Source organism: Esox lucius, chromosome 14, assembly GCF_011004845.1.
Source record: "Esox lucius isolate fEsoLuc1 chromosome 14, fEsoLuc1.pri, whole genome shotgun sequence".
Lineage (NCBI taxonomy): Eukaryota > Metazoa > Chordata > Actinopteri > Esociformes > Esocidae > Esox > Esox lucius.
The window spans coordinates 27862540-27878537 of record NC_047582.1 but is presented as its reverse complement, the minus strand read 5'-3'; the positions used below and the strand labels follow the sequence as shown (position 1 = coordinate 27878537).

Here is a 15998-nt window from a genome sequence, read left to right as displayed (position 1 = left end):
ATAGAACAAAGGGAATGTGTTCTGTTGAGTTAGGACAGCAACTTAACACACCGCTTTTTCCTCTATAAATACGAACTGTTCACTGTTTATCTCTCGTCCTCTTTAATAATTTGGGGGTGGGTTAGTTTAAAATCTAGCCATAGCTTTTCTGACTAAAAAGAAAATTAGCCAATTATAGCCGACGCCCCTGAGACACAGCAAAACATGTTTTAGAATGTATATTGTTTTATATCACTGTAGTGTTTGGGGCATAGGTCCGGGTTTCCTATGAACATAAACCTGTGAATATTTCCTCTTCACACATTCTTTCCTGCTGTACGTGTGTCAATAAAAAAGAGATCAGATTCAGAGAAATTGGTTCTTTGTCATTTATTCATACATATACATAGCACACGTTGATCCATCATACACACGGACATATCTGTATATATAGTTTAGTCACAAAAGGTCGACATTGTATGGAGATATTCATGGGCATTCTATAGATTTCTGGCCTTATCTTGGGTTTGGATAAAGATACGGGCAAGCTACTTCAGCAACTCCTTCAAGACTCGTTTCCAGGTGACATATTCTAAGCAATAGTCTCAAATCCCAAGCTTTCATATTTTACACATGGGTCAGGGTTCGTTCCATTGAATGCTTTGTGCGGGCACATTTTCAGGATCTATGACATTATCTTGGGTATTGAACCGGTTGCAGTTAAGCTACTTTTGCCATTACTTCCATATGTTGCCAATTGTTGTGTTAGCAGCTGTGAGGGATTTTTCTATAAACTGCATATATAATCACACGTTTTAGGGAATATATTAATGAGTGATCCAGAAACACTATGAGTTCTTAGATGATGCAGCCCACGCACACACACACAGACAGAAAGGCCTCAGAAAACATATGGCCTTGAGATTGGAGCAATTGGTCTTGACACTCCATAGGGGTTTATCACTAATAGTGCAATTTAGCAGAACAGCATCCTGTGTCCAGGTATTTATGGCCTTGGAATTTAAAGCTTCTTGGGTTCACTGAAAGGGTGACCCCAACAGGAACCATGAGATCTTCAAGTTAAGCTAAGGACACTCAGGAAGTGATAAAGGGCAAGAGGTAAACTCCGCCCTCAGGGGAACTTCCAAAGAAGGATGGTCAGATGGTGTGATGGTTGGTCAGATGGCGTGATGGTTGGTCAGATGGCGTGATATTTGAAGATTAGGTATAAAAACACAGGGGCAACATATAAACCCTGCCTTAAAGGGGACTTCCAAAGGTGATGATCATATGGCGTGATATTTGAAGATTTTGTATAAAAGCCTTAGCCCTGTACTTAGAATTTGGGTGTATCTGCAGAAGGGCCTGGCTTTAATGTCTGTCACTCTCATATGATTTTCATTAAAGTATATTGGATTCACAAGTTCCTGAGTTGAAGTGCTTTTTGTTTTAGTCGCTGTGGACTTGGTTTTCCACGACACAGCATTGCCTGCTTTTTTGTAGTAAGGGTTACATATGGTAATGGCCCTATCGGAAGACATGGTCATCTAACAGCAATCAAGGTATGTTTTTGTCCTCTCCATTTCAAAAACCATCTCATAGAATGTTCTAAAATATTTATTAACATCAATTTAGTTTTGTGAATTAGGGTCATGGATCAAATTGTTACAATCATTTCAGTAGAGTGTGCAAAATATATGTTTGACTAATTATTGGATTACTTAAGACAAATATCAAAATGGCAGAGTCCTTATTTCCATTTAGGAAACACCCATCATCCCACACCTGCAGTATTATCTATGAATGAACTCAGGCACTGAGTGCACTTATGCACTTGGTCAACTCCTCTGCACTGTGGTTAGCTTGGATCTTGAGCAGTGTCTCGTACACAGTGTCCAGGTAAATGAGCATGTCGCGATCCACGGGTTCCATGAGAACCACTGCTAGGTCAGTGGCGGTCTTGACGAGTTCACGCTTGCGTGCTGATAGGCTCAGCATCCATAGGAATCCTTTCAGGTCTTCTCTGTTCAGATCCCAGAGTCGATTCAGCGCCTTTTCCGTGACAGCATCTGCGTTGGACATTATCGCTTTTCGGGTTTCAGTGAAGATCACAGGTTCTTGCTGCCTTATGGTCTGGTCACGGTTGCCAGTTTGCACTTTGTCCATGGGGTCAATACAGGGATTTTATTTTTTTTAGCAGTGAGATTACCACTGCTCGGGTTTTGATTCCGTAACTCGAAGCGATCGCTTCTGCTATATCGCTTCTATCAGTCATACGTTCCAACTGACCCACAGCAAATAGGGCTTGCCCGTTGTCCCGTCCGTGTGTAAGGAGAACGTGTGCCACAGCGTTCAATCGGCCCATGGTACCGAAAGCTTCACAAATGTAGCCGGCTCTTTTTCGGAAAGCATATCCATCAGCAGTCAGAATGATAAGGTTGTCGGCACACGTAATCCACTTGGACTGTTTTGGTAGGCTTAGCCATATACAGATATAACACCAGACTGTCCTTTGATGCTAGTTGGGTGAACACTTAACAGTTGAATACATACAAGGTGGACTTCTCTGTGGCTGGACGGATGAGCCCTGGTGTGCATAGGGGTTATAGTGTCTTAGTGGCAGGCGGACCGGAGAACCCTGGGTGGATGGCTAACATGGGGCCAGATGGCTGTGGGTGGATGATACACCATAGGCGGGCCGACCATCCCTGGTTGGATACCAGATATGTGGGTGGCGGGTGGCTATTGAGTAATACCAACTATATAAAATGCCCTCTTGCTTCTAGGTTGGACCTTCGGGCCCCGAATCGAGGCACGGTCTCTAGTCTTCTACTCTGAGCAACGGACCTTTGCAGGCCCCTCCGAGATCCAACAGAGCTAGAATCTGTCACTGCAAAGGTAAGAATGTTATTTTCCCAGTGTTGTCTCTTTGTAACAGCTTTAATAAAGTGCGAACGAGCACAGGAGCGGCATCTGCTTGCCGCGGGTGGTAAGAGGTGCATGAAAACCAACACGTTGGCCACTCTGGGTACCGCTGGTGGGCTCCTCTAGCTCGTGGGGGTTGCTTTTTAAAACGCCCCCCTGGTTAGTGTTCACCTCTTCGTTACCCGTGTGTTGTTTAGCATCTCCGTTCGTTCCCCACTCTTAAACTAACACACTTCCAAATGAGTCACAAGGACGAGAGACATGTCGGTGATGATGGTGTATAATTCGTATGTGTTCTTACACTAGCACACTGGAACATATAGCCTAACAGAAAACTGCACATTATAGGTGTCTTCCGTGTGAATAAACAGTGATTTTTGTCGATAATAAAATGCGGAAAACATAATAATTTTACTGTTGTCTTTAAAGACATAAATAATGTTTTGTTCAACTAAGATCAGGAAAACTAATGCTGAGGGAAAAAAGTATTTGATCCCCTGCTGATTTTGTACGTTTGCCCACTGACAAAGAAATGATCAGTTTATCATTTTAATAGGAGGTTTATTTTAACATTGAGACCGAATTTGTTTAAAAATCCAGAAAAAACGCATTTTAATAAGTATTTGATCACCTCTCAATCAGAAAAATTTCTGGCTCCCAGGTGTCTTTTATACAGGTAACGAGATGAGATTAGGAGCACACTCTTAAAGGGACTGCTCCTAATCTCAGTTTCTTACCTGTATAAAAGACACCTGTCCACAGAAGCAATCAATCAATCAGATTCCAAACTCTCCACCATGGCCAAGACCAAAGAGCTGCCCAAGGATGTCAGGGACAAGATTGTAGACCTACATAAGACTGGAATGGGCTACAAGACCATCGCCAAGCAGCTTGGTGACAAGGTGACAACACTTGGTGCGATTATTTGCAAATGGAAAAATCACAAAAGAACTGTCAATTTCCCTCTGTCTGGTGGTCCATGCAAGATCTCAAATTGTAGAGTTGCAATGATCATGAGAACAGTGTGGAATTAGCCCAGAACTACACGGGAGGATCTTGTCAATGATCTCAAGGCAGCTGGGACCATAGAAAACAATTGGTAACACACTACGCCATGAAGGACTGAAATCCTGCAGCGCCCGCAAGGTCCCCCTGCTCAAGAAAGCACATGTACAGGTCCGTCTGAAGTTTTCCAATGAACATCTGAATGATTCAGAGGAGAACTGGGTGAAAGGGTTGTGATCGGATGAGACCAAAATCGGGCTCTTTGGCATCAACTCGACTCATCGTGTTTGGAGGAGGAATGCTACCTATGACCCCAAGAACACCATCCCCACCATCAAACATGGAGGTGGAAACATTATGCTTTGGGGGTGTTTTTCTGCTAAGAACAACTTCACCGCATCAAATGGATGATGGACGGTCATTTTAGAGTGGCCTTTTATTGTGGCCAGCCTAAGACACAACTGTGCAATAATCATCCTGTCTAATTAGCATCTTGATATGCCACACCTGTGAGGTGGATGGATTGTCTCGGCAAAGGAGAAGTGCTCACTAATACAGATTTAGAAAGATTTGTGAACAATATTTGAGAGAAATAGGCATTTGGTGTACATAGAGAAAGTCTTAGATCTTTGAGTTCAGCTCATGATAAATGGGGGCAAAAACAAAAGTGTTGCGTTTATAATTTTGTTCAACATGTACTGTGACTTACTGAAGCAGAGCATGATCCCCTCCTTTCGGAGACTGGGCTGCAGGGCAGTATTACAACATGATAACGACCCCAAACACACCTCCAAGACAACAACTGCCTTGCTAAAGAAGCTGAGGGTAAAGGTGATGGACTGGCCAAGCATGTCTTCAGACCTAAACCCTATTGAGCATCTCTGGGGCATCCTCAAATGGAAGGTGGAGGAGCGCAAGGTCTCTAATATCCACCAGCTCCGTGATGTCATCATGGAGGAGTGGAAGAGGACTCCAGTGGCAACCTGTAAAGCTCTGGTGAACTCCATACCCAAGAGGGTTAAGGCAGTGCTGGAAAATAATGGTGGCCACACAAAATATTGACACTGTGGGCCCAGTTTGGACATTTTCACTTAGGGGTGTACTCACTTTTGTTGCCAGCGGCTGTCTTATCTTATTTTGAGGGGACAGCAAATTTACACTATTATACAAGCTGTACACTCACTATGTTACATTGTAGCCAAGTGTCATTTCTTCAGTGTTGTCACATGAAAAGATGTAATCAAATACTTACAAAAATGTGAGGTGTATACAGTGGGGCAAAAAAGTATTTAGTCAGCCACCAACTGTGCAAGTTCTCCCACTTAAAAAGATGAGAGAGGCCTGTAATTTTCATCATAGGTACACTTCAACTATGAGAGACAAAATGAGAATGTTTATTTCTTTTAATTGTGATGATAATAACTGACAACTAATGAAAATCCCAAATTCAGTATCTCAGAAAATTTGAATATTACTTAAGACCAATACAATAAAATAATTTTTTGAAATGTTGGCCAACTGAAAAGTATGAACATGAAAAGTATGAGCATGTACAGCACTTAATACTTAGTTGGGGCTCCTTTTGCCTGAATTACTGCACCAAAGCGGTGTGGCATGGAGTTGATCAGTCTGTGGCACTGCTCAGGTGTTATGAGAGCCCAGGTTGCTCTGATAGTGGCCTTCAGCTCTTCTGCATTGTTGGGTCTGGCGTATTGCATCTTCCTCTTCATAATACCCCATAGATTTTCTATAGGGTTAAGGTCAGGCGAGTTTGCTGGCCAATTAAGAACAGGGATACCATGGTCCTTAAACCAGGTACTGGTAGCTTTGGCACTGTGTGCAGGTGCCACGTCCTGTTGGAAAATGAAATCTGCATCTCCATAAAGTTGGTCAGCAGCAGGAAGCATGAAATGCTCTAAAACTTCCTGGTAGATGGCTGCTGTCACGTCCTGGCTGTGCCCCTAGCCATCTCTGCGCTGGGCTCGGGGCATAGCCAGGACAGGACAGGAGGTGGCCTTTAGCCACCTCTACTCCTTTTTTTGGTTTCCCCAATTGGAGGCAGGTGTTAGTTATTGCCTCCAATTGGGGACCCTATTTAAGTTTAGTTTGTAGGCCCCAAGGCGTGGTTCATTTTGGTTTTGTTTGTCCTGTGTAAGGAATACCCACGTCACTGGTTGCTGCCTTTTTGTTTTGTTGGAGTCCTTCTTTCCTTTTCATTAAAACATGGATAACCCTTGTGACCTTCAGTCTGCGCCTCTGTCCTTCAACCACCACAGCCGTGACAGCTGCGTTAACCTTGGACCTCAGAAAACACAGTGGACCAACACCAGCAGATGACATGGCACCCCAAACCATCACTGACTGTGGAAACTTTACACTGGACTTCAAGCAATGTGGATTCTGTGCCTCTCCTCTCTTCCTCCAGACTCTGGGACCTTGATTTCCAAAGGAAATGCAATATTTACTTTCATCAGAGAACATGACTTTGGACCTCTCAGCAGCAGTCCAGTCCTTTTTGTCTTTAGCCCAGGCGAAAGGCTTCTGACACTGTGTCTTGTTCAAGAGTGGGTTGACATAAGGAATGCGACAGCTGAAACCCATGTCTTGCATACGTCTGTGCGTGGTGGTTCTTGAAGCACTGACTCCAGCTGCAGTCCACTGTTTGTGAATCTCCCCCACATTTTTGAACGGGTTGTCCTCTCCAGGGTGCGGGATATCCCTATACACTTTTTTCTACCACATCTTTTCCTTTCCTTCGCCTCTCTATTAATGTGCTTGGACACGGAGCTCTGTTAACAGCCAGCCTCTTTAGCTATTACCTTTTGTGTCTTGCCCTCCTTGTGCAAGGTGTCATTGGTCGTCTTTTGGACAGCTGTCAAGTCTACAGTCTTCCCCATGATTGTGTTGCCTACAGAACTAGACTAAGAGACCATTTAAAGGCCTTTGCAGGTGTTTTGAGTTAATTAGCTGATTAGAGTGTGGCACCAGATGTCTTCAATATTGAACCTTTTCACAATATTCTAATCTTCTGAGACACTGAATTTGGGTTTTTCATTAGTTGTCAGTTATAATCATCAAAATTAAATGAAATAAACACTTGAAATATATCAGTCTGTGTGGAATGAATGTATACATTATACAAGTTTCACTTTTTGAATGGAATTACTGAAATAAATCTGCTTTTTGATTATATTCTAATTATATGACCAGCACCTGTATATTTAGTTAATCGAGACCGATGTGTGATATAAGTGTTCCCTTAATTTCACGAGCATTGTATTTCATTCATCAAGGCCCCATGTGTAATTTGTGTTCCCTTAATTGTATTTATAGGTGTTTTACTAGCTATGTAGGATTGTTTGTTTGCTTAAAAAAAAGCATGTGTGTTGTCCCCACTGATTGTAGTGCACCCCCAAAATAGTTTCCTGCTTATATTATGATTATAAATTCTTAACACTCACAACTTTATTGTTCATTGTAGGTTCACAGTTTTTTTTTAAGGAAAGCATGGGTTAATTCACAATCTTTAGTTTGGGTCTTAATGGACACCTTTTTATTGGCATTTAGAGTCAGTATTAGTTTGCCAGTTGGAAAGCACCCACCTATAGGGTATTTTTGTTTTGGGTAATGTAGTAGAAGGGATTGATTAAGTACTTGTGCTTTCCATATCTCACATTCTCACTGGGGGCTGAGCCTCCCTAAGGGTCAAACCCCTGTTGTGAACCCCAAAAAGTTGAATACACTCAACATCTGTCACTCTCATATGGATTGTATGTAAAATAAAAATAAAAGTAACTTTATTGGTTATTTTTTATTCCATACCATGGATTTTAAAGTCATGTCTTTGTCCATTTCTTGAAGTACAAATAGCCACAGTCGTACACAAACACAACCACTGCTAAGAGAATCAGTAGCCATTACTGCTTGATATAATAGCAGAGTATAGAAAGTTCTAATCTAGTAATATATGTCAAATTGTCCAAAATGTGTCCATTGTTGGTGAACAAGAAATACATAATGACACTCATCGTTTCCTAGTTGTCTGTCTTTGTACCATGGATCATCATCGTATTCATTATTTATTGAAGAATTGGAATGAGGGGGGGGGGGGGGGGGGGGGGGGGGAATAATACATTAATACATCAAACATTTTTATTGAGCCTGATATGAGTTACACTTAATGAAAAAAAGGATAATCTAAGAGAACGACTTCCCTTTATGGAGCTAATATTGATATGACAGTTCCAAATCAGCTTTTCACCCTCATTAGACACCTCAAACATCAGCTGTGGCATGTAAGAGACACACACATCATTATGCTACGATTGACCTGAGGTTTCCTTAAAATAAAAAATAACTGAAATGTTTTCCCTCAATAAGTCATATTTTGTTTATACAACGGATGATATGGAATGTTGTTTTGGAAAGGCAGGTGAAAGGAAAAACCAGTGGTAATCCACTGTTTAATGTTCTATAAAACTAAAACAAAAGTTGAAATATATATATATAAAATACAACCCAGTTTTTTACTCCCGGGATGTCAGACATGCAGGGTGGAAGGGGTTGAGTAAACACCCTGTCAAAGGAAAAGAAGCAGAACAACAAGAGCTCCTTGTGTTGTGGCTGTTGTGTCTTTGCTTCTGTATCATCTCCAACTTAAATCCAGACCTCAATGCTCTAAATGTACATAAGGTACACTAGCCTTGGCTTGTACAGTACGAGGGTTTTAAATGTCTGCAAGTCCATGTTCAAACAGAATACACCGCGCTGACAGTCCTGTACAGACCGAGGCAAAACGTATCTTAGGGGGTTGATACAAGCCCCACCCCCATCTTTTGCTTACATTTTCAAAAAGTGCAAATTTGTGTTTATATTACATTTACAATTGTTTTTTTATTGTTCTCTTCATAATACAAGAAAAAAATAATAACCCACTTCCACCCTGAACCCTACCCACAACCAATAACACTCCAAAGCCCGGTCCTCAAACCCCAACCCACTCTCTTCCCTTTGCGTACTTATAACACGGGTTCACACAATGTCGTGCTATGCATACGCCAAGGTCATTTTTTGCGTGCAGTTGAGACGCGATCTCCTCCCATTAATAATAATGGTGGTCAATAAAATCGCTTAATTGACACGCACCAACTGAAACCTATTTGACGTCACCATCATCGAGGCACGGATTTCCCGAAGAGTGACTAATCGTTTAAAAGCCGTAGATTAACCTTTTTCTTGAAAGAACGTAAAAGGGTAAAGGTGAAACTTTAATATCGTATTTATTCACCATAGTTCTTAATTGGAGGAGATTGCGTCTGAACTGCACGCAAAAAAGTACTTTGGCGTATGCATAGCACGAAACTGTGAAGTGTAAACCCGTGTTATATGTAGGCAAAGGGAAGAGAGTGGGTTGCAAACCCCCACTACCACTACCCCCCACCAGCAACACCTACAGTTCTGCATTTAAAAAAGAATCACTAATTTCATGCTGTTCTGACACCAGCCAATGTTTGTTACTTGACAGAGCCCTCTTTTGTGGCTTTTCCTAAAATCTCTTACAGTAAACGGTTACTGTCTGTGTGCGTGCGTTTACAGTTAAAGTATATATTAATTTCTCATTAAATAGTATGCCTTTTGCACAGACTTGCATGCATCGAGGAGCATTTTGGCAAGATGTACAAGGAGAGGCATGAGGACGGACTTGCTCAGGCTGTAGGCTCCGGGCAGAGTCCAGGCACTCTCTATTTTGGTCCACCTGTAAACGGGTTGGCCCCCCCCCCCCCCATTGCAACCAGGTCAGTCCAGAAGATAATTCTCCAGTGTGTTTTATTTGTGTGTGCGCTCATGTTGGTTTACATGTGTGTGGTCCTTTCACCGAAGAACAGCTGAGATCACTGGAGTTTTGTTCCAAGTTTCCGTTGTCTGTTTCTGGAGGACAGACATGAACAGACATTCAAACCATTACTAAACATGGTTGAAAACCTCAATATAGGGGTCACAGATTGGCTTCCCACCAAATATGCCTCACCTTGCCTCTGATCTGGTCACAGTGTACTCAAACCAAAGGATGTTAGGAATCAGACTCGTATCTCGCACCAAAAAGAACTCCGATATTGGCCTGTCAGCAGTCAAGGATGGGTAAAGAGATAGAACAAAGTAAAAATGTAGGAACTCTTACAATGGCAAAGGAACATAAACAGGATGAAACCAGCAGAAACACTCTGCCCAAATCCATAAAAGGCAGCAAGTGTTCCCCTCATGCTAAGCCTGTGCCCGCCCCCCTCTAAGAGGTGTCCATGTTTTTTACCATGCTGCTATCTTGGGGAACAGAGGTGTGAGCACCTCCTGTGTGAAGAAGAACCAGACAATTCCAATGATGCAACCAGCCACGGCCCCGTAGAAGACCTGACTCCAAGTGTGGTACAACAAGTAAACCCTAAGACAGGAAAAAATATAACTTATCGATAAAATAAAAGAACTTCATCATCTATAAAAAATATATATACACAGTGGGGGGGAGCAAGTTTTTTTTGCTGATTTTGCAGCTTTTCCTACTTAAAGCATGTAGAGGTCTGTAATTTTTATCATAGGTACACTTCAACTGTGAGTGACGGAATCTCAAAACAAAAATCCAGAAAATCACATTGTATTGTAAATAATTAATTTGCATTTTATTGCATGACATAAGTATTTGATCACCTACCAACCAGTAAGAATTACATCTCTCACAGACCTGTTAAGTTTTTCTTTAAGAAGCCCTCCTGTTCTCCACTCATTACCTGTATTAACTGCACCTGTTTGAACTCGTTACCTGTATAAAAGACACCTGTCCACACACTCAAACAGACTCCAACCTCTCCACAATGGCCAAGACCAGAGAGCTGTGTAAGGACATCAGGGATAAAATTGTAGACCTGCACAAGGCTGGGATGGGCTACAGGACAATAGGCAAGCAGCTTGGTGAGAAGGCAACAACTGTTGGCGCAATTATTAGAAAATGGAAGAAGTTCAAGATGACGGTCAATCTCCCTTGGTCCGCAAGATCTTGCCTCGTGGGGCATCAATGATCACGAGGAAGGTGAGGGATCAGCCCAGAACTACACGGCAGGACCTGGTCAATGACCTGAAGAGAGCTGGGACCACAGTCTCAAAGAAAACCCTTAGTAACACACTACGCCATCATGGATTAAAATCCTGCAGCACACGCAAGGTCCCCCTGCTCAAGCCAGCGCATGTCCAGGCCCGTCTGAAGTTTGCCAATGACCATCTGGATGATCCAGAGGAGGAATGGGAGAAGGTCATGTGGTCTGATGAGACAAAAACAGAACTTTTTGGTCTAAACTCCATTCACTGTGTTTGGAGGAAGAAGGATGAGTACAACCCCAAGAACACCATCCCAACCGTGAAGCATGGAGGTGGAAACATCATTCTTTGGGGATGCTTTTCTGCAAAGGGGACAGGACGACTGCACCGTATTGAGGGGAGGATGGATGGATGGGGCTACGTATCGCGAGATCTTGGCCAACAACCTTGTTCCCTCAGTAAGAAGATGGGTCGTGGCTGGGTCTTCCAGCATGACAACGACCCAAAACACAGCCAGGTTAACTAAGGAGTGGCTCCGTAAGAAGCCTCTCAAGGTCCTGGAGTGGCCTAGCCAGTCTCCAGACCTGAACCCAATAGAAAATCTTTCGAGGGAGCAATGTGATTTTTTTGATTTTTGTTTTAGATTCTGTCTCTCACAGTTGAAGTGTACCTATTATAAAAATGACAGACTTCTCCATGCTTTGTAAGTGGGAAAACCTGCAAAATCGGCAGTGTATCAAATACTTGTTCTCCCCACTGTATATATATATAACAGTCATCGATTTATTCATCAATAAAATAACTAGTGCAATTTAATTTAGCAAACTATGGTCCAGTTTAAACAGCAAAATAGTTTGAGGAAACGGGACCATGTTAAGCTGCTGTGTTCTGGTCTAAAATTCTAATTTAAATAAGGGAGTCGCCCCCCGCCCCCCCGGGTCTGTATCCCTCACCTGCTGTAGGACACTGATAAGGCCACACCCAACAAGGTGATGGAAAGTATGTGTCTCCACAGTAGCTCCACACACCGAGCATTGTTCGTTTGATGCATTCTAGACACGGGACACAAAGCAAATCATCCAACATCAATGGCCACATATGATTACAAATAGGGTTCAGCAATTACGTTTTTTAACATGTTATCAATATCAAGCTCCAACATATAAATAAATACCTGGGGTCGTATTCACAACACATCTTAAGGCTAAAAGTAGCTCCTAACATTAATAATTTAGGAGTAACTCCTAGGGTGAGTCAGTCCTAACTTTAGGACTCCAACCTTTTTGGTCTAATAGTATTTTACAAAGCGTTTCAGCACTAAAACCAGCTCCTTAATCAGTGAGAAGTTAGGAGTAGTCAAGAGGAATCCTAAGTCACTAAGACCAAGTCACAAAACCCTAAAAGGGTTGCTGCCGGGAATCAGCCTTGTAATCAGGTCGACGTTTTAGAAATATATAATGTTACTTAGCTTTTAACAAGGTATCGCCTTAATCACCAGGGTGTTATGATCATAGCAGAGGTAGTCAGGGATGCAGTCACTTCACCAACAAACAGAAACAACCCAAAGACAGAGATCAAGGTTGTGACAACTCTATGCCACAGGGAAAATGCAGCTATGCAGCGCAGACCAACTACCTATCTCTCAGTCATCTGTCAGTAGAATATTACATCAAAACAAAAAATGCATCAATGACCCCATATTACATGACAAATCATGTCGTTTCCTCATGATTTTTGCCAACTACATGGCCGCAGCTGGACCACCCGGTGTAGTTGGCTCTATAGACAGACACACAATTGAACAAATTATTGCACCATCAAAAGACGATTGGTTTCATGTTTAATCAGTGACACCTACATTTTTATTTTAATATCTTTATTTCAATATGGCAACATGACATCTCTCCACAGTATTGCTGTGATGAATTCACTTGACAGAGACCCCTCCACTATCAGCCAATCACAGATGGCATAGTAAGTGAGCTTGTTCGTGCAACACAACATCGTCCGCAGCAAAGGGATCAACCCCACCCTGTCTCTTAGCTGAAGACTTCTCCCGATTCCTTAGTAAAAGTTGGTCTTAGCAGCTTTGTGAATCTCTCCGCCAAGAACTTTTAGTGCTGTTTAGGAGTCCTCCTAGTGGTAAGAAAATGTTTTGCGAATACGGCCCCCGTTTTTTCCCCCTCAACCATCATGATGTTGAGTTTTTCTGTTCTCATTTCGGCCATTGTAATTGTTCTCTTTATTTGAAAAATACTAGCTAGCTACCTAGACCTAAACAAAACTAACTAGAAGAAATGTAGACTTGGACAGAACCATCACTCACCTTAAATAAAGGAAAAGAAAGAAGTAAACAACAAAAAACCAGATGAATTGGGAATGACTGGAAGGCATCCCATATTCCGTGGTCAGGGCAGCATGAGCTCCTGGAAAAAGACAGTGAATAACAGTAGTTAAGCAAGTTATAATATTAATCACAAATTGGTACTGGTCTATTTGTCATTTACGCATTTGTCAATGTCCCTTTTTTGATCAAAAGCTAAAATAATTTAAAATTGTCTACCTGAATCATAACCTAATGTTACCGATGTCAAGGAAATCCATTCAGAAATGACAGTGTTCTACATATCAATGAGTGAACTGTTATTTATACATGAATATAAGAAGAAGCAGTTATCTACTATAGATGGCTGACTTAAGGACAAGGTCAACTTAGGCTACATACAGAGGAACGAGACATGCCTCTTTGAGAAGACCACACTCAGGCTGGTAGAGGTCTTCTCCAGCAACAGTATTCATTAACCTTACTGGAGATAGGCTCTATTACAAATCCATTAGTCAAGGATGATCCAATGATTAAAACAATACAAATAATTTTCCCCTCTACTTTTGCTGGGTAATGAACAAGTTAAACGGAAGAACATTTGGAAAACAAAATAAACAAAAAAAAAGTGTAAATGTCTTGGTTGCATAAGTGTGCACACCCTTTATAATGGGGGTATTAACTGTGTTCAGATTTCATCCAAATTATGTACCAAGGAAGTTATGTAATGGACGTAATTGGTCACTACAGTAAGTAGCTTGTTGCTAGACTCGCCTTCACACGGACGAGGCTCCCGTAGAATGTGCTTCAGCAGCCAGTTCACCCCTTCGTTAAGTACGAGCCCACCGAAAAAGGATATCTAAGGTAAGGAATGAGAAAGGATTAGGCCTGATCAGTTGCCTTGTCACTATGTAGATGCATTTTTTTTTTTATGTTCCTGCACAAGTGTAGGCTGCAACGTTACCCTAAATGTTTACTATAAAGGAAAATAATCTCATCTACATATATGACCTTGAACAAACATTTCTGTATGTATGACCAAGCGTGTGTGTGTGTGAGAGAGACATTGTGTGCTCATTTAGTGTTCTAACACAGATTTGGGTATCCCCATGTGGGCCGCTTACAGAAATTGAGTTCCTGTATGGGGGCAAAGATATGGGTCACATTACTTACTGTGTGCAGTTCACGCTTGAACATTATGAGAGTAACAAAGCCCACAAGAATTGCTATGGGGAGCAAGCTGGTGTAGGCCAACACTTGTCCAGTCAGGTCACCTTTAGAAGGAAACATTTTAGTGGACAATCACCTTGCTGCAAATGTTGAACATTTAGGTTAACTTGAATAGTACAGACTTACAAGCTCCAATTCGCTAGCTAACTAGCTAGAGTATGTGTGTGTGTATTTTTATATACACACACATACATATACACAAAATAAGGCATTAATTATCAATTATTACAGTATAACACTATTAAAGACATAACACTCTAGACTCTAGTCCAAGCTTTCCAATGTGCATGGACTTGTTATATCAATGATTATTTAAGGAACATTCAATGCAACTTGCAAGCTAAATTAGTTTTGATTCCTAGGAATTGATTATACCGCCAAGTTGTTTAGTTTGCTAGTAAACTTTTGATATCATTTATATTTTTATCCACGGGCAGAATGGTTGACCTACTGGCTATATGGAAAGATAGATGGATATTAGCCTATTACTTCATCATAAATATAATGAAAGCATCACTCGTTCGTTTAATGAGATAGCATAGCTACTACTGCTTTAGAACCTGAATTTTGAGATTGACTGAGAAAGGTTGCTAAGCATGGCAAGTTAGCGATTTGAGTTCTACCTAGCCAAGAAAGCGTTGCCGTGAGTCCTACTAGCTAAGGAGTCTCCAGCTAATAAGGCGTGAAGGTGTGTGTGCAAGCCATCTCAGAACGATACACGACAAAAGGTTAGACAATCCATATTTGCGGCTGTCAATATTTGAAAACCCAGTTGAAAGGCTTAAATACATATTACACAAAATGTCACAACGTTAGCAGTGACGAACTACTACTCAGGACAATTTTCAGCTAGCTAACTTGCAGTCTCACACCGAAAACGTGTTGGCTCTGCTGGGACAGTAGTCAAGTAGAAAATGTAAGCTACTAACTACATTTGAATTTATACGTTTATTCTGTGCGTGCGTTGTTTATGACCATTGAAATGCGTTCATTTAACGTAGCAAAGACAACTCGAGCTAGTTAGCTTGGCATTGTGACAACTTCCAGAACTGCGCATGCGACTCTGTCACACAATTTGGCAGTTAATCTTACATTCCCTGCGGAGCTGTGTATACGCTTTTTTTCAGGTCTCACTATTTGGCAGTTCATGTCGGTCGTGCCCATTCAGTTGCATATCATTCCCGGACCACTTGCAGATTATCAACGCAGGAAACATCCAACAGACGAATGTGGATAAAATAAATGTTAAAAAATATTACACTTACCAGCAGGGAACTCTACATGGGTTAGCGATATCGACCGCCATCGAGGTGGTACCGAGCACTGTTCTTCCGACGCCATCTTACCCGGACACCGGGCAATGTGGATCGACGAATCAGAATGTAGTTCCAAAGTTCGTTCGCCCAATAGAAAACACGGTCCCTTCTACGAAAAGCAGCCATTCACAAGAGTA

At 41.8% G+C, this 15998-nt stretch overlaps 1 protein-coding gene across 1 annotated transcript; it reads right to left on the bottom strand.

Annotated features, from left to right (window-relative positions):
• Positions 1–9717: 9717 nt before the first annotated feature.
• Positions 9718–15918, bottom strand: dolpp1 (dolichyldiphosphatase 1). Its single transcript, XM_010878312.5, has 8 exons — positions 15811–15918; positions 14489–14589; positions 14090–14174; positions 13319–13418; positions 11946–12044; positions 10217–10345; positions 9938–10027; positions 9718–9837 (listed from the first exon to the last, which is right to left on the bottom strand). The coding sequence occupies exons 1-8, from the start codon at positions 15884–15886 to the stop codon at positions 9801–9803; spliced, it is 717 nt and encodes a 238-aa protein (XP_010876614.1). The 5' UTR covers positions 15887–15918; the 3' UTR covers positions 9718–9800.
• Between the last annotated feature and the right edge of the window lie 80 nt (positions 15919–15998).

Excerpts from the sequence above, each read along its gene's own strand:
- dolpp1 (XM_010878312.5), bottom strand. The coding sequence starts at position 15,886 with ATGGCGTCGGAAGAACAGTGCTCGGTACCACCTCGATGGCGGTCGATA. Across the intron at positions 13,419-14,089 it reads GGAGCCTCGTCCGTGTGAAG|GAGCTCATGCTGCCCTGACC; the intron begins GCGAGTCTAGCA and ends GTCTTTTTCCAG. Across the intron at positions 10,346-11,945 it reads TTATCAGTGTCCTACAGCAG|GGTTTACTTGTTGTACCACA; the intron begins GTGAGGGATACA and ends TTCCTGTCTTAG.